The sequence below is a fragment of the Saimiri boliviensis genome, chromosome X, assembly GCF_048565385.1.
Source record: "Saimiri boliviensis isolate mSaiBol1 chromosome X, mSaiBol1.pri, whole genome shotgun sequence".
Taxonomy (NCBI): Eukaryota; Metazoa; Chordata; class Mammalia; order Primates; family Cebidae; genus Saimiri; species Saimiri boliviensis.
In genome coordinates, this window is record NC_133470.1 from 126,211,433 (window position 1) to 126,234,934 (window position 23,502).

The 23,502-nt window shown below is 40.4% G+C and overlaps 1 protein-coding gene across 1 annotated transcript in view; it reads right to left on the minus strand.

The window, feature by feature from the left end:
• Positions 1-2,047: 2,047 nt before the first annotated feature.
• VSIG1 (V-set and immunoglobulin domain containing 1) overlaps positions 2,048-23,502 on the minus strand; it is a 32,739-nt gene continuing 11,284 nt past the window's right edge. Inside the window, exons 3-8 of the mRNA XM_003935873.4 lie at positions 20,830-20,993; positions 11,697-11,895; positions 8,524-8,679; positions 7,994-8,113; positions 5,130-5,265; positions 2,048-4,313 (exon numbers count right to left, since the gene is read on the minus strand). Coding sequence (XP_003935922.2) covers positions 3,965-4,313; positions 5,130-5,265; positions 7,994-8,113; positions 8,524-8,679; positions 11,697-11,895; positions 20,830-20,993 — 1,124 coding nt within the window. The 3' untranslated portion in view covers positions 2,048-3,964. The remainder of the gene's footprint in view (positions 4,314-5,129; positions 5,266-7,993; positions 8,114-8,523; positions 8,680-11,696; positions 11,896-20,829; positions 20,994-23,502) is intronic.

A 23,502-nucleotide genomic window follows, 5' to 3' on the forward strand; every position in this document is an offset into this window, starting at 1 on the left:
TATATCATCTCCCACCTCCAGACTCATCATTGCTAGGAGTGGCCCGCTGTTTATGTTATAATTCAGGTGTGCTGGGGTTGAAAAAGTCTGAATACTATTTATTTCAGAGCTCTCTTCTAGCTCTGATTAAAGTTGATCAAACCTGAGCTGCCCAGAGTAGGTTGAATGGGTGGTAAACCACCTGGTTTGGTTTGAGAGGGGCTCACAAGTTTTTTTCAGAAATATATCTCCTCTGGATTGTTTAGACTCTTTGGATTAAGGATTATTTGTGCTGAAGTCCCCTTTAAAAGGTAAATACTCCCAAGAAGATTAACTCATTTATTAACCTAATAAGATCACTGAATGAGGAAAGATCATGTTTACTGGAGAAGAATAGGTTACAGAAAAGCTGAGCAATGAGTCCTGCCCGAGGGAGGAAGAACTGAGTGGTTCACTGACCTAGTAGGAGCATGAGAATCCTGGGGGTTTGGAAAATAAGGTGCCACAAGGCCAGAAATGGCACTGAAAGGAAAGATCCAAAGGTACAAATTCAGATTAACCTCATGTGCTTCCTAACCTTACCTATGTAGGGTTTCTGCCTGGGAAACATATACTCTATATTTTTAAATCCATATTTTTCCATTTATTCCTTACCCTATGTACCTCTTCAGCTGGCCATTCATCTATATCCTTTTTGTCAAATTCATTTTGTTGATTTCAACTTCACTTTTGAGCTGTCAATTCCGAATCATGATTCTGTCTTATAGCCTAGTGGCCATTCTTCCTAGGAGCAAATCATCCACAAATTTATTAAGTGTACGTTCTGTGTTTTGATCTAAGTAACTAGTTCTTCATCTTGGATTCAGGGAGTCTGCAATTCACCCAAAACTATATGTGACACATTGTATGTATAAGCATTTTTCAATGGAGATGGGTTTAGAGTTTTCAGCAGATTCTCAAGGTGATCCATGACCTCAGAAAAAGGTTACAAGACACTGATCCAACTATTCATCAGTATTTTGAACAGAACAGTAGTAATAAGGACAGAGCTCTGTAAGAGTACCAGTAGTGCTTTCTTTCCTGGACTGCACTGATCCATCAAAAATATGTGGGTGTAAATGTTGACTATTACATGTCAGTCTCTTGTGATTTGCCTCTATCATAAAAGTGGAAAGGAAAAATGAATTCCAGCTACATGAGCATTCTGGTAATTGAGATGTTTACACTGTTGTTTACTTTTTAATCTCTAAATATTAGGTCATTCTTAAGACCCTCATCATTTTGCTTCTTGCATCCATCAGACACCATATATCATAGTATCATATTTAGTGTGAATAAAATTATAGATGCTTCAGAACTCCCTGACATTTTCTGAAAATTGACAAATTAAAGAAAATGCAGAAATAAAAGCTTGCTGGGGGCCGGGCGCGGTGGCTCAAGCCTGTAATCCCAGCACTTTGGGACGCCGAGGTGGGTGGATCACGAGGTCAAGAGATCGAGACCATCCTGGTCAACATGGTGAAACCCCGTCTCTACTAAAAATACTAAAAATTAGCTGGGCATGGTGGCGTGTGCCTGTAATCCCAGCTACTCAGGAGGCTGAGGCAGGAGAATTGCCTGAACCCAGGAGGTGGAGGTTGCGGTGAGCCAAGATCGCGCCATTGCACTCCAGCCTGGGCAACAAGAGCGAAACTCCGTCTCAAAAAAAAAAAAAAAAAAAAAAAAAAAAAAAAAAAACAAAGAAATAAAAGCTTGCTATCTCTTCTCTTCATGGCTCTAGACAAGCATAATGTTAATTTCCATTTTAACTAGCCTTAAAACTTACCAACTCTACCTCAATCAGTGTATGGTTATGATCTATATAGAAAGAGTTTACAATTTAATAAAATCCTTTACATGAAAATCTGAAAGTGATAAATGAGAAACTCATTACATCATTTAAAAAGGATTCACCTTAGAAGGAAGTGAGACACAAAAAAGTACATATTATATCATCCCATATGTATGAGGGCCAAGAAAAGGCAAAGTTAATCTCCAGTGACAGAAAACAATGATTGATTGCCTAGGTGCAAGACAACGGTGGGATTGCACAAAAGGGCATGAAGGAACATTTTGGGCTGATGGAAATGTTTTTTCTCTAGCTGGGTGTGGTGGTTTCATGGGTATGTACTCTATCAACACTCATCAGTTTGTACACTTTAAATGTGTGGTTTATTATGCATAAATGCAATGTCAAGAAAGTTTTTTATTAAGGTACTGGCAATGAGATGTTATTGAATATTATTTATTGAGCCTTAAAGTAAGATTTAAAATATAATTGATTCCACAAGTGAAAAGGTAAGTCTATCTATAAGTTTCTTCTAGGTGAAATGTGAGTTAAATATGATCATGGAAAAGCTTTTTAATAGGAGAAGAAGTGATATCAGTGCATTTTAGTAATATTTAGCATTCCTACAAGATTGGTATCACTTTATTAATGTGAAATATACGAGCAGTAAAACAGATTATTTAAATTATTAGTTGAAATTATCTAAAATAGATCGTAAGTGTTCATTTAGAACACTTTTCTCATCTGCCTTTCAAAGCAGTTAACGCCAGACACAGTGATAACATAACTCATTCAAAACTAAATTGTACATTACCTGTGATATCAACATTTTGTGTTCACTGAAGGAAAATTATATTTGAAAATGTTTGGTGGTACATTATTTGACATTTAAAGTTGTGTGTGTGGTGGTATTGTTTTGAGATGGAGTCTCACTATGTCACCCAGGCTGGAGTGCAGTGGTGCAATCTCAGCTCACTGCAACCTCCGCCTCCCAGTTCAAGCAATTATCCGGCCTCAGTCTCCTGAGTAGCTGGGATTACAGGCATGTGCTACCATGCCCAGCTAATTTTTGTATTTATAATAGAGACAGGGTTTCACCACATTGGCTAGGCTGGTCTCAAATTCCTGACCTCAGGTGATCCACATCAGCCTCCCAAAATGCCAGGATTACAGGTGTAAAGCTGTGTTAATTTTTAAGTTTGCCATGCTCAGATATTTGATACCAGCGTGACTTCTTGGAAAATCTAATATGGGGAATGAAGCATTAATTATAAGACCTGATTTGAAATGCTACGTACCAATTAAGACATATCCTTTACATATTCTTCTCTATTGTATTGGGAGAAAATTTTCCAATCTATGAGATAATGGTGATGAATTATTTTCTTAGTGGTCAATATAAAAATGAATGGGGAACTATTCCTAGAAATAATATTGAATCTAATTAATGCCACCTTTTCATATGTGCATGTGGAACATAAGAGTAGCTAAAAAGAGGCTGGGCACGGTGGCTCACACCTATAATCCCAGCACTTTGGGAGGCCCAGGGAGGCAGATCACAAGGTCAGGAGATTAAGACCATACTGGCTAACACGGTGAAACCCCGTCTCTACTACAAATACAAAAAATTAGCTGGGTGTTGTGCCACGTGCCTGTAGTCCCAGCTACTCAGGAGGCCAAAGCAGGAGAATCACTTGCACCAGGGAGGCGGAGGTTGCAGTGAGCCAAGATTGTGCCAATGCACTCCAGCCTGAGTGACAGAATGAGACTCCATCTCAAAAAAAAAAAAAAAAAAAAAAAAAAAAAAAAAAAAAAAAAAGGGAGAGAGAGAAATAAGATTTTCTGAAATAACACAGGTACTGTTGCAAAACTCTTTCAACTAAGTTAGAAATCACATGCCTTGTCATTTGCTATGCTTACATGTTAGTAAAATTCTGAGTACTCTACATTAGTAATGCAGGAACACTTACACTGATTTAGTAGTTATCTTGGCATGTTTATTCTGGATTCATAGTAGGAATGAGCACCTTGTTAGAAGAAGGTTGGTAAAAATGGAGGGAGGAGGTGGAGGTTGGTTAGGTTGTCTGAATTCTAAATGGCAGTAATGGGTAAGTAATGGGTTCCTTAATGATTAATGCTGTACTTAGACCACTAAGCCTATGCCTTAACCACTCCCTTTTCATCTTCACTTAAGGGTTCAACTACAACCTCAGGCTCTGGCTCTGGCTCTGGCTCTGCCTCCTCCGGCTCTGGCTCCGGCTCTGGCTCCAATGCTGACTGCAGATTTGGCTCTGGCTCCAGCTCCAGCTCGATGTCAAGGTTAGGCACTGCCTTCGGCTCTGGTCCTGCGGCAGGCTCCTGAGTAGGCTTTGGCTCATAGTCTGGTTCTTGGATGGTATCAGGGCCAGTCTCATGAATGGAAGGTGGTAGAGTTGCTTCTACTTGGGTAGCATCTTCTGTTGACATTGTTTCCCTTTCTTCCCTGGCGTTTATATTTGTCATTGGCCTGCAAGAAGGAAGGCCCAGAAAAGAACAAGTTAGAGAGATGCTAACTTTGAAATTTCATGTGGAAACGTATGCTCTGTAGCTTCAATGATCATAGGTCCCAGACTTCAGGAAATCTGTTATTTCTGATATTCTGACTCATTGTCAGGTCATATGTCATTTTGGATTCAGAAAGGTTAGGTCTCAACAATATAATGAAAGTTTAAGAAAGACCAGTGTTTAAAAGGTGGGAAAACTGATGTTAGAATGAAAGAGTCTAAGAATCTAATAAGGTCTTTAAGGGCCAAATCCATATCTCTAACCCATCTCTATTTCCAACTCCATCTAATACAATACTTGGCACCTGATTGATATCCAATATATAGTTGCAGAAGCAAGGAGATGAAAAAATTAATGACTGTGATACACACTAGGGAAGAAATAGTGATTAAGAGCATGGGCTGTGGGCTGGGCCACATTCTAATGTGTGCCCTGGGCACTTTTGTCCTTGTGGGTCTCTTGTTCCATTAAAAAATGTTTAAAATTATATTTCATAACTATGTTGGTATAAAGACAAGTATGTTAATGTTATATATTAAAACATTTTTTTGGACCTAAAACGGTTGTTGTGATAGTTAAATGAGCTGATGTACATAAAGTGCTTAGAACAGAGCCTGGCACACAGCACTCAGTAATCATCATTCTTTTTTAAAAGCAGTGAGGGCAAACAGAAAGATACCTCTGATATCTTATGCTAAACGGAGTGCTTAGGAATTGCTGACTGAAAGAGACATGGCTGAGAAATGTCTGTATTGAAGACAACAAAATGAAGGCTTACTCAAGTTCCGCGACGGTCTTAGAATTTCTCTTCCTTTCTTTTGCCTTATTCCTTGCAAAGCACACAACAGAGATGATGATGGCCGCACCTACCAGGCTTCCAATCAAGGCCCCAACAATGACTCCAACTTCTGGATCTGAAGGATGCAAGCAGCCGGTTAATAAAGTGGAATGTATTGTCATTTTATAATGTGTGTTTGTGAGCAGTGGGAAATATCAGGGCCATTCATCTAGCAGGAAAATGACTTGTATAGGCTAGGGAGATGGAAACCCCTAGAACTCTGTCATTTGCACTCACAGTGGGAGACGACTATTGGTATTTTTGCACATAAAGAAGAAAATGTGCCATCTTGGAGGATATAGGGTTGCTTTTGAAATGGGATTTAGAGACAAGAGTCTTGAGACACTATGGAGTTGTGATCTGGTGACTAGAGATAAGCCTGTGTTATAGGCGGGGGCATTTCACTAGGCTTGTCCAGAGCACGGGTGAAACGGGTCCCTGAAAACCTCCCCCATGGCATCCATGTTTACCAAGGAACCTCATGCATTCTGGTCACTGGGAACGGATGTGCCTGTTTTCATAAACAGGCATCTGGTTTATTGTCTAAGTCCGTGGACAAACGTAGTGAGTATGAGACTATCCAGCTGAGCAGCAGACCTTCAGGTCCTGAAGTGTTGTCTCTGGAAGACTGTATCTAGGTTATAAGCCAATCCATCTCCATCTGCCCCCCCTCACACAAGGATGGAGATCTTATATTTTGAGCTGCCTGATAATAATTCCTTTAACTTTTTATGATGAAGAGCATATATGTGAATAGTTTAAAACGTCAAATCGTTCTATATCTCTCACAAAAACAGCAGTTCCCTGCCTGACTCCTTCCCATCCCTGAGTCCCATTCAGGAAAGGCAACCACTCTGAATGCTTTTTTAAAACCTCCTTGCCCCCATGTTTTTATTATGCTTGCTCTGATGTGTCCTACCTTCTTCCATTTCCATCAGTTTCTTTCAACTGCCTACCCTAGAAATTGGAGATTGAGCTCTTTTACACCACTCCACTCACACCCACAATGTTCTTCCAAAATAGTTCTGTCACAAGTTTTAGTTCAATCCAAGTTTGCAGTAGTATGACTGTGTAAATATCATTCACAGCTGAGGAACACCGTATACTATGATTTTTTCTAGTACAACATCTACCAAAATGTTCCTGAAGGTTAATAATTGCCTCATGTGGGGATTAATAAATGCATTATCACTCATCCCAAAATTTCTAACAAAACCATTAAACTTCTTTCAATTAATTCAAACATATCAGATGATATATCAGTTTCTTGTGATTTTTCCCTCAGAGACATGCCATGTGAAGCCCTCCATTCTCTTGCCCCATCATGAACTGGTTGCCTTCCTAAGCCTGCTGCTCTATGATCATCCTTCAACCTTCCCATTTTATGGATAAAGAGGTTTTGCCAGTTCCTTCAAGATCCTGCTCAAATAGCATTTGGTTGGTAAAGCCATCCCAGTCCTATAAGCGTAACTGGTCCTCTCTTGGTGCTCTGTTCAGACTTCTGTTATAGCATTTAGCACATTTTAGTTGTTTGTCCCTCTAGCTGAACTGTGAGTTCCTTGAGTATAGGCCATACATCTTCTTAATCTCTGTATCTCTATCACGTAGGACAGTCCCAGGCATGCAGTAGATATTTAATAAATATTTGAGGAAGGAAGAAAGAAAGAAGGGATGTGGGAGGGAGGGAGGCAATGCTGGGCATCGTTGGAAAAAGACTAGAAAGAAAACAATGCTCAAGTCCAAATCCTACATGTCTCTACATCTGCAGTATGATTGTACCTCTGAGAAGGCAAAAAGGATTGAGGGAATTCTAAAGAAAGATAACAGAAATGATGCAGGAAAAATAGCTGAAAGTAATATGAGAATAAAGGAGTAAACTTCAGGACAAATAAAAGGAAGAAAGCTCAGCTGCACAGGAAGAGCAATAACCCACTGGAACTTGCCACCCCTGGGTATGGCATATATTAAAACCAAAAATTCAAAGTAAGTTAGAAAAAGGAAACAAGATCCGAAGTGTTATTAAGTGATCCTTGAGATCCATCTCACCCAAACACGGTGAGACACTCCTTGAGAGGTTGCCCGTGGGTCGGCTCAATTGCACAATTCCAGAACTCTTAAATCTTATTCTCAGAGAGTGAGTAAGTGCCTTCGAATAGAAAAATTGAGGTTTAGAGGCATCCTGGCTCTGCCAGTTACTAACTGGATGACCTTGAGCAAATTATTTACTTCCCTGAGTTTCAGTGTTCTTTTCAGTAAATTGAGACTGACGAACGTCTGCCACCCTAGGTAGGGGTGGTTAGGAGGAAAGAGTAAGTTAATACTCAGATAGCACCTGGTGGAGTGTCTGGCATATAATTCGTGCTCCACAAATATTAGCTACCATGATTGTGGGTGTGAGTGTTATTATTATAATACTATAGTTATTACTGGCAGATCTTTGCAAGGTATATGTTTGTCAGAGCTACAGTGTGACCTGGATTTACCAACAACATCACAAAGAGAAATTCAGCCTGCTGCTATCAGAAAGGCTGCTGTTTTATTATTGAATAGTAATACCTACCTTCTAGCGATTTTGTAAAGGTTAAACAGATTGCTTTTTGTAAAGGATTTAGGGCAGCCTGTGGCATATATTATTATGTGAGCATTAGATATTAGCATCATCATTCATCATATCAACCTGTAAATAAAGCGCACAAATCTCCAGAGAAGAAGGAAGCACTAACCAATGATCCTAATTTAGTTGGCTGACAGGCCCAGACTACTTGATTTAAGGAAAAACTCTTCAAGTTGTATGGTCAACTCACGTGAAGAAGTGAGATCAATTACGCAGGAACTATTGCCAAGTCTGTTGATGGCAGTACACTGGTAATAACCTTGTTCAAAATTTGTCAGATTTCCAATGACCAAAATCCCTGTGGCTGGGTCTGTTGAAAACAGGAAATAGACTTTTGAGATCTCTTCTGCGAGTACAGATAACATCAGTGTAACAGATCATTCAATGTCCACCCACTCCCCCGTATTGGCCTTCCTTTCTTAAGATGTTTAGGATTCATCTAGGCCTCTTGGGACTGTTCCAATGGTAACCCACCTGGGACCATGCCTGTTCCCTAAATACTCACCACCTCTGAGCTGGCTTTTAGAATTTGGGGAGTAGATCAGACCACAATCATCATGTTGGGAGACAGGCATTCTTTTTACATTATCCCCCACCCCTACCTGTCACCAAGAAAACAAGAAGATTGAACTGTAAGGTCAAGCAGCCAACCACACACTCCTACTGTTATCCAACCACAGACACCAGGTCTTTCCAGGGTCTACTGCAGGTTACACTTACTGAAGTTTTCTTTCACTGGCACGATGTCTTTTCCCTCAAGTTTATGCCAGTAGTACACAGGGGAAGGTGTTCCAAGTGCAGAGAGACAGGAAAGGGAAATAGTGTGGCCAGTTTCTGGTCTTCCTTGAATGCTACAAAGGGGCTTAGAAGGTTTCACTGTAAGGCAATGACAAAGAATAAAAATTCTTTAGGATGAATGGCAGTCTGTGACAAGTGCAGTCACTTCCTCACTTTCATTTTGCAGAATATGTGTGTTTATTTATTTTTTTTTTAAAAAAAATTATTGGCTGGGCAAGGTGGCTCATGCCTGTAATCCCAGCACTTTGGAAGGCCAAGTCAGGAGTTCGAGACCAGCTTGGCCAACATGGTGAAACCCTGTCTCTACTAAAAATACAAAAGTTAGCCGGGCATGGTGGCAGGTGCCTGTAATCCCAGCTACTTGGGAGAATGAGGCGGTAGAATCATTTGAACCTGGGAGGTAGAGGTTGCAGTAAGCTGAGATCTTGCTACTTCACTCCAGCCTGGGAGACAGAGTTAGACTGGGTCTCAAAAAAAAAAAAAAAAAAAAAAAAAAAGAAGAAGAAAATGTATTTTGTCAGTTTTCTGCTTGCACCACCAGGTGGGAGTAGAGCACTTCACTTCAGGTGCACGGCACTTCTAGTCAACAGATCATTACGATTCAAATAGTGACTCCTCTGTCTGCCTCCTCCAGAGATTTATAACCATGAATTTCCGCATTGTGTCTTAAAATATGCCTTTTTAAAAACAGCCAAATATAAACAAATACTGAATGACTAGGAACATAGTTTATACTTTAAAAGCACAGTTTTAAAGGAAAATAGAATCCTTAAATACTCTGAAATAACCTATTATTTATTCTTTTAAAAACATTTTGTTAATGCTGTATTTCTCTTTTCTCTTATGAGTCTTTTCTTTTTTGCATTTATTCGTCTTTGGGTGACACAAAACAGTTGAAAGGTTTGAATTTGCCCATGTGCATCATCAGTAGGGGAAGCCTATTTTGGGGATGCATGCTACCCAGCACTGAAATTTTTGTTCATCCTTCACTCAGCAAGCAGCCATGCCTTCTGTGGGTCTGGCATGGAACTAGGCGCCAGGAATTCAAAAGCAACTTTGACACAGTTGTAAAGTGGTGTGGGAGAGGGATGAGGGATGACTTTAGAGAGGGAAAGAGGCCTCCAAGACCACAGCAGGAGGAGCAGGTTTTAGGAGAAGGGGTGACAGGAGCAAGGGGTACTAATGAGGTCAGTTTGGGACATAGAGTTTTAGCTGCTCATGAAAACACATCAAGGGAGAAGTCCTGTGGGAAGCTGGGAATATGAATCTCCTCATTCATCTTGCTTTGCACAGTTTATTCTATCTTATATATCTTATACATTTATCTTATGTATAGTATCTACATATTTATCTTGTATCTCTTAGCTATCTTAGATATTTATATCTATATATCTATCTTATACACCTTACATATCTATCTTATATACAGATAATGGAATAAATTTCTATACTTCCCAACTCACCATCCTTATCTTCATTTGGCTCTAGAACCCTTCAAAGGCTTAGATTCTCTAATTTAGATGAGTTGGATATGAAATGTGTCATACTGCTCAGCCCTGCGCTCTTACCTGAGAAGCAGTGGTTAAGGGCACAGCTCTGGATCCACACAGAATACTGGCTCTGTAACTCTACCCTGGATCTGTGTAGGCAAGTTACCAAACTTAGCCAAACTTCAGTTGACTCATCTGTAAAATGTGACTAGGAGATTGTCTGACCTCTGGCTGATCCAAAGATTAAATACAATAATATATATAGGGCCTAGCACCTGGAATTTCTGTTGGCCACAGCAGGACTAATTCCTGCTCCTAATCTCCCATTGACTTCTGCTCAGCTCAGCCATCTCAGGCTCTCATTATCTGTACACAGGAACGAGAAGATGGATGCATATAGCTATAATTCTGAAACATTTCACTAGCCCTATCTTTCAAAAAAAGTGTCTTTTAATTAAATAAACTATCCTTCTACTTAGTTCTTTATTCTCTCTTTCTTACCAATGATTTTCTCTGGTAGGAATAACTTCTTGGATTTGCCTATCCTAAACTAAGCTATTTAGCCAGAAGTCCATTGGAGCTATCACTAGATTTAGATACCACCTTTTTTTAAAGATGGCTATTTTATAGCCTTTACAGCAGAAAAGAAAAATTTGAACAGAAAATTAAATGGGGGTGTTTCATCACAAAGCTGGACACCAGGACTTGAACTAAATTACAGCAAAAACCGGGAATGAGTTGCACGATCTATTTCCTCCTTTCTTGTGATATATGCACACAGCTTGAGAGGAGCAATGACTAGGTCAGCTCCATTTGGGGCTACCTAGAGGTGGGAAAATGCTCATCTCCACTGGTCTGTCTGTAAGGGTTGAGGATTGGCAGCTCTTTCATCCCTTGCTTTGAAACTTCCCAATCCTAGACTGCAGATGGGAGCTTAGCCCTCATTGTCCTCTCAGACAGAGGATGGAATGACTTCTAGAAATGGCCAAAATTGGAAGCTCTCCAAGGGCAAAAACAACACCTCCATCACTGTAACTTAATAAATACTGAACAAGCGAGATCCCAAATTCATTTTAAGAGCAGATATGGCTTGCTCAATATCCTATAATGAATATTTGTATGTAGATACCTTGATTCTCTACACTAGATTAATGTGTAGTCCTTTTTCCAAATAGTATTAGCATTTTAAAAAGGCACCTTCCTTCCTAAAAGGAATAAGTTGACAGTATTCTCCCCCAGGTAGCTTTGGCTGTAAATGGAGGTTTCCTCTGAAAGAGTTGCTAGTGATCATTTTGTGGGACAGTGGGTTGTCCCATCTATTCTCATTCCATTCCTCAGAGATAGGGATCCCTGGAGGTTGGGTCACCTACTGCTGTCATTTTTGCAGTCCTTTTGCACAATTGTTTCTGCATGTTTGATGAGTAAGTTTTCAGTGTTACTATATGGGTTGGGCTGGTGTCTTGTCTCTATTTCCCTGATAATGAAAGGATTAGGCAGTATATTTGCCTACAGAGACTTAATTGGCATCATAATTCACTGCCCTGGCTCATTCAATGTCTTAACTTGTTCCAAGAAAAGAAAAGGCAGAAAAAAAAAAGCTCATACCTAACACAGTGACGTTGAGGACACCTTGGTTTTGGCCGAAAAAGTCTGGAGGGTTGTTAACATCACAGATGTAAATTCCACTGTCTGCTGGCTGTATATGCGAGATAGTGATAGATGCATTACCTGGATCGTTGGACCCTATAATTCGATCTTTAAATTGCCCAATGTCAACAGCTTGTCCACCTTGAGAAAAGTAAATCTAGAAAGAAAAATAACAGAAATGAGAACTGGAGAGTGTCCAAGACTAGGATAAGCTACCTGAAATCTTCTTCTAAACACATTACCTTCGATAAAGAAGCAGCTTCTTCCCCCCACTAGGTCCCTGTGGCCAAGATTTCTCAACTCTGTGAGGCACTTTAGTTTGCTCGCAGCTGTGCATTTGGTCCTCAGAGCAGCTCTGTGATGTCATCAGGGCAGAGATTAGTGTGCCTGTCTTACAGGGGGGGGGGGCAGCTGGAGCTGACAGGATGCAACACCTAAGCTTGGGCTAGGATATCAGGATGCTCGCTTAATGACTGTACCTGAGAGAAATTCATTATATAGAACACAAATGTCTGATGGGAAACCAAAACCATCATTTTTTTTTTTACATTTCATAAACTTTAAAAAATTTTTATTTACCTTACCCAGTGAGACTATCTGGTTTCCGTAAATGTTCAAATGTTCATGCTCCTTTCAGACAAATGTACTCTTTTGGATAGGCAAACCTGGGTTTGTTTTGTTTATTAGAAGCAAAGCAGAAAAGTGTCTTAGAAATCATCTGGTCTCATCCCTTTAAAGAGGTGTTGTGATGATGAAACCAAAAAATCTAGTCAAGGACCTCAGAAGTGCTCAGCCATTGATAGCTACCATCTTTCTCCCCATGTGGCAGGAGGCAGAACTGGAATTCTTCTGTCATTTAAGCAAATAAGGCAACTCAGACCCGGAGAGATTAAATGACCCATCTAAGACACAAGGACTCATTTATTATTATTATTATAACTTATTACACTTAAGATCTGGATTCTAGTCCCATCTCTATTAGAGAGCATAGTTAGATCATAATGGCAACTATGGGAGCAGCATGATGTGGTGAATTTCATGCTGCTCCCACAGTTGCCATTATGATCTATTTATGGTGTAGGGGTCAGGCAGCCTGAGTTAGCCACAGCTCTGCCTCTCACTGTGACATAGTTAGGGGAGGTGGCCTCTAGTCATGCCTCCATGGCAACCTGGTTTTAGATAAGAAACAAAGGTATTTAATCTCTCCAACCTTTACTTTCCACATCTGAATGGGAAAACAGAGTAATGTTTTCCAAAGTATGATATGTATTTATCAAGTATAGGTATTTAAGTTGATTTTAGGTAGTATATAAATGAAAACGTACAAATTTGCATGTGTATTAGAAAGATAAATATCTAGCACCTTAAATATATGACTTCCTGAATGTTGTTGCTTAGGGTAGATTAAGGTAAGTATTTTTTAAGATATTAAGAAACCAAGTCAATACAGAAAATAACATTAAATAATAAATAGTGCTGGTGATACACAAATATGACAAAAATCATGTAGATGCTACATGAGTGATTGAAGCTAGGGAATCACTGGTCTAGGTAGTTCTTGAGGTCCTTTCATAATACACATCTTCTATGTATGCACTTTGTTAGTTTCATGTAATCGTATGTTACTCAAGTGATTGTTATTGTTCAATAAATTGTATTGTCCTAGTCTCGTGAGACTAATATTTTCATAAAATCTACTGGAAGGCCTTACAGTTCATTTAATTATCTTCCTTCACTTTAGAAACCAAAGCCCAGAGAGGTTAAAAAATAAAAGACATGACGCAGGAGCCGGTGCAGGGGCAGTCGACAGAGGGAAAATTAATTAATTAATTAATTAAGAAATAAAAGATACAAAATCGACAGTTGAGACAGATCTGGAATCCAATTTTCCTAATTCCTTGTACTGTGAGCTCTACCTTGATAGGGCAATAAAAGAGGGAAAGCAATTAGAAAACCAGAAGATATTGCCTTGATGAATTCAAATGTATTCTCCTTTAAGCAGAAAGTCAACACATTTTAAAAGTAAGGCAGAAAGCTGGATTTTGAGGGAAAATCCCAGGAAAAGAGAACATTTACAGAGAAAACCGTTTCTCTCCGCTGTTTTTCCTAACATCAATGTGCTTTCTTGCCTGCATTACAAATGCAGCCATTTGTAATTCATTCATTCACACCTACTGAAATCACAAACTCTTGCCCCAGAATGGTCTTGCTTGACTTCCAAACCAGAAAGCCAGAATTAACTGAAGGTATACAAGTGGGACAGAAGCAGGTTCAACTCATCAGAGGATTACTGTCATTTGAGTTGACACTCACACTATTAGGCTTTCCATTTCACTATGTAGCGTGGGCTTATTTACTTCCTATTTGACAGTTTGAGGTCCTGTTTTTTTCTTACCCGGAGTTTAGTCTGTTGTCCATCAAAAGAGCCTTTTACAGCCTCAACATCTGGCCACGTCCCCTCCTCCCAAGAAGACTGTGGACAGTGTAAAACATCAGCCCTGTTTTATGCTGATGCTTGATGACATCACAATGAGATACAACGGTCAGTCCTGCCTGAGGCCCACAGCAAGTCCCAGAGGAGCCAGGTGAAAAGGACCTTATTTCTGTAGAGATCATGAGGCCAAAACAGTGTGTTTTAGGGCAGAATTCGGATATGAAAAGAAGCCACTGTAAAAGTTCCACAGTTGGATATAAGTCAAGGTCAAATAAGCATATAAGCAATGAGGCCCTGGACCTTTACCTATGAAAAAGACCTTTACTGCCTCTTGTATGTTAGCTCCTCAGGCTGTAGTCTAATAGATTTTGCCTTCTCACAATTGACACGAAAAGGTATTAGAGATAGAAATGGGGGTAGTGAGGGCTAAGAATAGAGACCTAAAAGAGGCAAGGTTGGCTTCGCAGTTCTGTGTGAGAAGGGAAGTACCTGGCGCTAGATAGCAGCCAGACACATACATGGAGGGGCTTTCTGTTAGGGGGAATTCCACACAGTCACACTGCCCTTGTAAAGAAAAAAAAGAAATGTTTTCCTGAAACTTCTTATCTAATCATATAGGAAGGACTACAACTTGATTCCATTTTTCATAAAAGAATAACCCTTTTAAAAATCAAAGCTGAATGGTGGCCAAGGCCAGGCCTATGATTCTGTGTGGCTTGTATGCTTTTAAAAGAAAGAATATTATCAATTTAGACATCAATGCAATGGAGGTCCAGAAAAAGCCCCGGATGTTCAATAGGCCACATCTTTGGGTCGGGGAGGGGAGGAGGTAATTTCTTAAGAAAATCCATCCCAGTGTTTCCTTCAGGGGTGCTTGCTAATTTTTTACTCACTTGCACTTTGCTCTGGGGTTTATGGAAGACTGCCCTGCTTTCTCTCAAGGTCCTCTCTTCCTGCCCCCTGGGTGATGCTAGAGGCTGATAGATACAGTTACAGTTGCACGTCAATTACAAGATCCTTGTGAGAGAGCTCAGTTTGTGGTTTCTAAGGTTAAGGGACCTTCCGGAGCCCGATAGATATTAGAAATATGAGAAATGGCTGGGCAGGGCTGGTGGTAAGATCATAACAGATACAGGGACTGCAGGGAACTGAAAAGTCAACGCAAACAAAACATTAAAAATGTTGAGACAAACAAGCCAAATACTGGGCAGACTAACTGAAATACATCCATTGGCCGAATCTGACCCAAAGGCCTCCCGATAGCAAACTCAATTTCATCGTCCTCTAATACAAAAAGAGCACCGAGGCCTCAATAGAGGGAGCAATTTTCCCAAGGTCACACAATTTACAGTCAGACCTGGAATCCAGACCTCCTGATTCCCACTGAATATATTACGTTGGTACTCATAGACCTTCTTAAGACAAAAAAGATGATTCCTGGGCAACCTTCCCCTTTTGGGGCCATTCCATTCCCTGCTCCAGCCCAACCTTTCTCTTGCCAATTGCTGCTATTTACTGGCATGATGTTTCCCATGCTGAGTGTGTTCACCACATGATGCCGTCAACATTTGCCAGCTGCAATTGCAGGCCCGTCGGTTCTTTGCAGAGCAGCCTTTCCTGTCCTACTGTGCCAAGTTCCTATTCACACAAGGCCGTGCAGCTGGGAACCAGATTTGTCCTAAAAGACTTTTTCCTCAGCTTAGTGACACTGCTCTCTAACTAGAAGCATAGAATATAAACAAGAAGGGTTGAAGGAATTCAGTCTGCTTTCTGTTTGAGTCTGAGTTAGCTCCCAGAGCTGCTTTTGCAGGTTCCTTCTGGGAATGGGGTGGGGCATGGATATCCACAGCAACCATGCATTCTTTCCTTTCCAGCTTCTTACTTTCTTGTACTTCTGATATAGAGGCCAGACATGGAATAAGGGAGGGGTGTGTAGGTATAAGGTGGCAATGGTCACAAGCTCAAATTTTCTTTGGACTGTATTCGGGGGCAGGATGGCACATGGAAGAAACAGGATACCAAAAGAAAGACTCTGTTGCTTCCAAACCCCTCTCTTTCCAACCTGCCATTTGCCTGAATATCTACCATTTGAGTTGCTTCTTTTGGAAGAAGGCATGGAAGGTCCCTGATTCAAGATCTTCTTTAGAGGAGAACAAAATAAGCTATCATTAGTCCCTAACACCTTATCATTAGATTAATTTATTAGATTTAGCAGAAAGGGAATGAGACACAATACATAAATGTGATAGCGGGCCAGGGACCAACTTAAAGTATTTCTCAATAGGGGTGACATTGGCATTTTGCGCAGCCAACTCTTTGTTGTGTGGCTCTGTCCTATGTATTCAGGACATTCAGCATCTGTATTTCAGGACAGATGTATTTCAGGACATAGCCACCACCCACTAATGTCATTAATGACTCCCAGTCATAAGAATCAAACCAATACCTCCTCCATTTTCAAATGTCCCTGAGGAGATGGAACACCTCCCCTACTGACATTCAAAAAGCATTTAATACAATACTACCTGGAGAGAACAGGCCAGGTTGTAAAATCTGAGAAGCCAGAGAACATAAGAACACTAGGTCCTGGGAAGGAAGTTGTCCAAGTGGTTTATGAGTCTGGCAAAGGGTGTTTTTCACTATGAACATTCCTGAAGAATAAGTATTGTCTGAGAGATTCATGCTAAGCAGAGTCAGTGCATGCTCTGTTCATGGACAGGTAAGGTCTCTGTGGTTTTAGCATTAACAGGCTGTATGGAAGATGAGGCCATCCATGTGACCTGAAAGGCATCAGACCACCAGACCACCCCAAATTTCCATGTTAGCCTGCTCATACCTCGCCTAGATTTTTCAGCTGAGATTCCCTGCTAAGGGATTGACTATCTAAAGCTGTTCATATTTTCTGAGAGGAGTGTTTCTCTGAGAGAAGGACCATGCTAATGAATATCCTGGCCTTCTTTGTGAGAAGACTGGTGGGATACTTCAGTGTCTATTCACCAGAGGGGATAGTCAGTAAGAGGTAACATTAGCCCCTGGGTATTTAGGAACACCAGGCCTCAGAGTCAGTTGCAAATCTAACACAATGATTTCAGGAAAGAGACTATGGGACTATGGAAAGAGTTGGCCACTGCCCTTATCAGAGCAGCAATGGGGTCCTGAGCCTTTAGGAAGAGGCAGAAGAACTCAAGGTAGACTCAAGACTGTCCCAGTTTTGTCAGGGGATTGTGCTGACCTAGATTGTTACCAAAGTCAGACCCTCTCATCCCATCCCTAAAGCTGGTGCCAGTGCCCTGGAGTCTCCAAACAATGAAGAAGTCCAGTAGTACACCAATAAGTGCTCTTACCTGAGAGGTCCAGCTACATCTTCCCCGAGCGTCTCTCGCATGCGTCATTTTTAGACACTGACTGACTGCCTTTTCCTCCATACTCTCAGTACTGAGGCACGAGCTGTGCTGTGTTTGAGCAGAAATGGGTGGATCTGAGAGCTGAATGCTATATAGTATACTGCCACATCAACCCAGGAGCTGAACTGAATTGCTGTGTGACCACTGATGCCTGGCAACATTTTAGTCCCATAAATCACAGAATTGTCTAATAGTGCAACAATCTTTTTATCCTCCTATAAATGTCCCACCAGCAATCCCTAGATTAACATACAACATGCTCTGCAGAATTTTGAATGTGCTCAAAGAAGAAACAGCCTTGAAATGGAGGCCAAATCCCATTTTGAAAAATACCACCTCAACACAGGATGTCTGCAACCTCTTGATTGAGCAGGCTCTCAGTTCAGGGATAAGAAGAAGGTGGAGAAAAGGCCTCGGCCCTGCCTTCAGCCACACGGGCCTGGTGAGCAGTGGAACTGGAAGCTGATCTTGGGCTAAGATGGCCCTGAAGAGCCCTGTCCCTGTTCAAGTGTATCTTCTTGAGCTAGGTTCCCTGGTGCCCATGACTCAGTCCCTTTAGATCACCAGGGGTATGGTGGGAACAGGTATTTTGCAAAATCACCATTTTGTAAGTGATGATGCCAAAAATAAAAGCTCGCATGCACTGAATGCTTACTGGGTAGAAGATTTCCCAGTGCTTCGCAAGCATTATCTCATTTTTTTCTTCAGATTAAACCTATGAGATAGGTAAGTAGCCCCATTTTAAAGATGGAAAACTGAACAACTGAAAGGTCAAATGACTTGTCTACGATCACCCAGTCAATAACTAAGTGGCACAGCAAGAAGAAGAGCTGAAATTCATCAGGTTTTCACTAGGGCTTCAAAACTACTCATCTGGCAAAGCAGTGAGAAGCCCAGGCAAGCAGGATATGAAGAGACAGGGGAAGGACTCCAGTTCTCCAGAAGTAGAGAGCTAAAGATTATTGTAATGGGGCTCTGGCTAGGGTATGCTAAAGCAAGACAGGAAAATCGAAGGAGGATAAAATTTGCCTTTTTGGAGGATGGTTGTTATTGTTCCCAAGCTGTGGGAGCAATAAAAACACAAAAGCTTGTCTTCCATGGGGCTAAGACACAGGCGTAACACAGTTATCATGCAGCTTTAAGATCAGAGAGTACGTTTTGCCTGATCCGGCAGCTCAGTGCAGAGGCCCTCTTCTGATGTGGACATTCCAAAAAAGTATATATCTTAAATTACTTGCCCCACCTGTACCTGACGTGTTGGAGAATGAAGCAAATAGCAAGATATTCGATAAATATTTATTTGTTAAAAGGTTTTTTTAAGGTGCTTCTAAGAAACATTCTGGGCTCAATTCAGTCACCATATCTTTTTCCCTTGCCTTTGCCCGTATAGAAAAAGCTCATTGCTGGTCACAAGATCCTTTGGCTCTGCAGCTCCCTCCCAGTTCCTCATTAGATACATAGTTCAACCAAGAGGTGGCATTGTAAATTCCAGTGTCAGAGGAGGCAGAAATAAAAATGTGTGGTTTTGAACTGAGACTGGCCTTGCCCAGCCTTCAGGCAGTTAAGAACATCTTGATTTGAGTATCAAGCAGAAAACACTTCAAAATACATTGGCAAGGTCTCTCTAAATCCAGCCTCTCCTGGCAAAATAAGAAGGATTTGAAGCCTGCAGATAAAGAATGTGTTGAAAAGACTAGTCAGGAAAATGAATTTTAAAAAGGAAGAAAGGACATGTGATTATCACCATCTACAATCTAACAGAGCAGCCTACAAAAGAAGGCAAGAATTTCTTAGTTGACTGCAACATGCAAGGTCTTGGGTTTGGACATTTTGGATGATTGAAACTGGTAGGAGCACTGTTGGTGGTGGTGCTGCCGTGGATGATAATCATAACAAATCATAATAGTGTTTACAAGGGATACAACTTATAGGGCTTTATGTTGTTCACATGCATTGTGTCAGTTGATTCCCCATGAGTATTCCTGATCTACCATATTTTAAAGAGAGGTACAGAATGATATAGATACTCGTCCAAGGTAACCAGTATTGCGCAAAATTGTTTAACTTGGACTAGAGAGTGTCATTGATGGACACCCTATGCGGTGTTTTCTGCTAAACAAACACTCAGCATCTGTAAACAGAGGACTCAGCACCTCTGAAGGACTTGTAATGGCTGAAGCGACACTGGTCAACATGTGGTTCCTCTAAACTCATGCCTTCCTTCTTCTCCACTCCTACCCCTAGGCTTCCCCACCCCCTCAACTTGCTCTCCCTCTATCTTTCTACTAATCAAAACCTTTCCTTTCCTTCAAAACCCAATTCAGCTGCATCCAACTATTTCAAACCACTCTGACTTGTCTCTTCTCTAAACTCTGTTTGGGGTCATGCATCCTTTTGAGAACCTGATGAAAGCTACAGACCTGTTCCCTCAAGGAATATGTGTAGACGTGCATGGCATATGTGCTCACATACACATGTGCATGAACACACAAACACACACATGCGCACGTGCGTGCACACACACACACACACACACACACCCTTTTGAGTATACAATTTTAATCCTTGGGCTAAAGAAGGAATTTCCCTCAAGGCCTGATGAAGGAAACCTGGGAATAGGTAGCTTGCATGTTGAAATCATTCTCCTCCCTTGACTTTCACCCCATCCTTTCCTGCCCACCCCATCCACACCCTATACCTACCCACTCCACCCTCTGTCCTCTGTCCTCAGGCTGCTCTTGATTACCCAGGGTTCATCACCACTATGGCCCTTCTTCACCCATCTAGGAAGTCTCAATCTGTCAGGCTTCAGTCTAGCTCAGTGAGCTAGCTCACTTGACAGCCAGATCCTAGATATTAAATTTGGCAGAGATCTGCAGATCAATCAGGACTTGCATTTGAATAAGTTCTTCTGGAAATAATAGGGAGATAAAGGTGGAGGGGGAGCCCTTTCAGAATACTGCTCATTTCACCTATGAGAAGGACCATTTCTGTCCTCTCTAAAATACATGATACACTTGATGTTGACCTACACAGACCTGAGATAATGGATTATAACTAAATATGAGGACAAGACAAGAGTCAAGTCACTTAGATGACCTTCCCTATACAGCTATCTTCAAACTTTTTGTATCTGAGATTCCTGCCACTGCTGTCACTGACATACCGTTCTTTCACATTTCATATTTTTTCGACCCCAACAGTTTTCAGTCAGAACTACAAAAGGGGAAAGGTTTAGGAAAAGTGTCCTTACAGAAGTTGGCTCCATCTCCTTCTTATGGTAGAAAGACCACTGGATGGAAAGATGGTTTCGGGAGGCCACAGTGGTGGTGTAGATGCAGACGAGAGTGACATTAGATCCAACAGTCACGTCCACGAAACTGTGTGGGATGGTCACTTGCACCGCAGTAACCTGGCCTGAAAAGATAATCATCAAAAAAAATAGTACATACTCACATTCTGATTGCACTGTTTCATCACAAAACGCTTACAAAGACATCTTATTTGAGGAATCTAAGGTGAGGGAGAGAAGGCAGAATAAACTATACAGGAAAACTGAGCTTTCTTGGGGCTCACTACGGTAAGGGGAGGGGAATTTCTAACAAATTATCATATGAAGATACTCAAATCCTAGACAATGGTGAGATGATAACACGGAACTGAGAATTTCTTCCGTATTAAGGGCAGCCTTACACAGGTTCTTAAAGTCTTGTCCAGGGACCCAAAACTGTCAGTACAGAAAACAACTGATCCAGTCTTCCCAGTATCAAGGGAATTCCTTGAACGTGGGGCTTTTAGTTTTAAAATCAGGTAAATCTCAGGCAAAACATGTCAGTTTCTTTTCGGGATCCTCAATAATTTTTAATTGAAATTTTTACTTATGTATTTGTAGACTCACATACAGTTCTAGGAAATAAGACAGATCTCATGTACACTTTACCCAGTTCCCACCAAGGGTAACATTTTGTAAGACGATAGTATAATATTACAACCAGGATACTGACATTGATAAAACCTATCAACCTTATTCATATTTCTCCAGTTTTACATGCACTCTTGTGTGTGTGCACGTGCATATTTAATTGTATGTTTTCTCACATGTAGATTTGTGTAGATTTACCACTAAAGTTAAGAGATTGAACAGTTCCATCATCATAAAGACTTCTCACGTTGACATTTTTATAATCACACTCACCTCCATCCTGCATCCCATTCCTGTCCCCATGGACAACCACTAATCTGTCTTTCATTTCTAAAATTCTTTCATTTCATAAATGTTATATACAAGGAATCATGACAACCTTTTGGAATTGACTCTTTTCACTCAGCATAATTATCTAAAATTTCATCCAAGTTGTGTATATCAGTAGTTTGTTGTTTTTTTTATTGCTAATAGTACCTGATGATATATATGTGATACAGTTTGTTTAACCGTTCACCCATCTAAGGACATCTGGACTGTGTCCAGTTTTTGGGTATTGGATAAACTCCAGTGAACATTCAGGTATAGATTTTGCATGAAAATAAATTTTTATTTCTCTGGGACAAATGTCCAAGATTGCAATTGCGGGGTCATATGCTGGTTGCATATTTAATTTTATTTTAAAAACCAGCCACACTGTTTTCCAGAGTGACTGTACCTTTATACATTCCCAACAAAAAGGATTCAGTTTTCCTGCGTCCTTGTCAGCATTTGGTGGTGTCACGGGTTTCTACTTTAGCCATTGCGGCAGGTATGAAGTAATGTAATCATTGTGGTCTTAATTTGCATTTCTCAAATAGATAATGCTGATGCTAAATATCTTCTGATGGGATTATTTTCCACTTGTACAACTTCAGCAAAATATCTGTTTATATCTTTTGCTCATTTTCTAATTGGATTGTTTAGTTTTTTTAATGATTGAGTTTTGAGAGTTCTCTATATAATCTAGATTCAAGTCTTTTGGGGATACAGAATTTTATTTCTTCCTTTCCAATTTGTATGCCTTTTATTTCTTTTCATTGCCTAATTGCAGTGGCTATAACTTCCAGTACTGTGTTGAATAAGAGAGATGAGAGTGGACATCCTTGCGTTGTTTCCAATCATAGGGTAAAAGTGTTCAGTCTTTCACCATGAAGTACAATGTTAGCTGCAGGTTGCTTGTAGGTGTTTTTATCAAGTTGAGATAATTCTCCTCTGTAGCAGGTTGCCTTGTGTCCCCAAAAAAGATAAGTCCAATTTCTAACCTCCAGTATCTGTGAATGTAATACATAGATACTGTGGATGTAACACCGTGTACGTAGATATTGAATGTAATACACAGTATCTGTGTATTACATTTTTAAAATTACATTAAAATAAATACCTGTGCCACCTGAAAAAAAAAATAAAAAAATAAAATTACATGTAATACTGTGTATTACAGTATCCAGTATCTGTGAATATAAATTCTTGTTTAGAAATAGGGTGTTTGAAGATGTAATTAATGATCTTGAGATGAGATCATCATTGATTTAGAGTGGACCCTAAATTCGATGACTGCTGCCCTTACAAAAAAATTGAGAGGGAAACTTCACACAGAGACGCACAAAGGGAAAGGCTCTGTGAAGACAGAAGCAGAGATTGGAACGATGCATCTACAGTCCAAAGAATACCGAGAATTGCCAGCAGCCATCTAGGAGAGACTTATGGTACGGATTCTCCTTCAGAGACCTCAGAAGAAACCAACAGTTCGATTTAAAACATTTGGCCTCTAGAACTGTGAGAGAATTAATTTCTCTTGCTTTAAGCCACCCAGTTTGTGGCAATTTGTTATAGCAGCTCTGGGAATTGAATACACCATCTAAGTTGCTGGGTTTTAATGACGAATGGGTATTGGATTTTTTTCAAATGCTTTATCTGCATTAGTTGATATGATCATATTTTTTTTCTTTAGTCTATTGATAT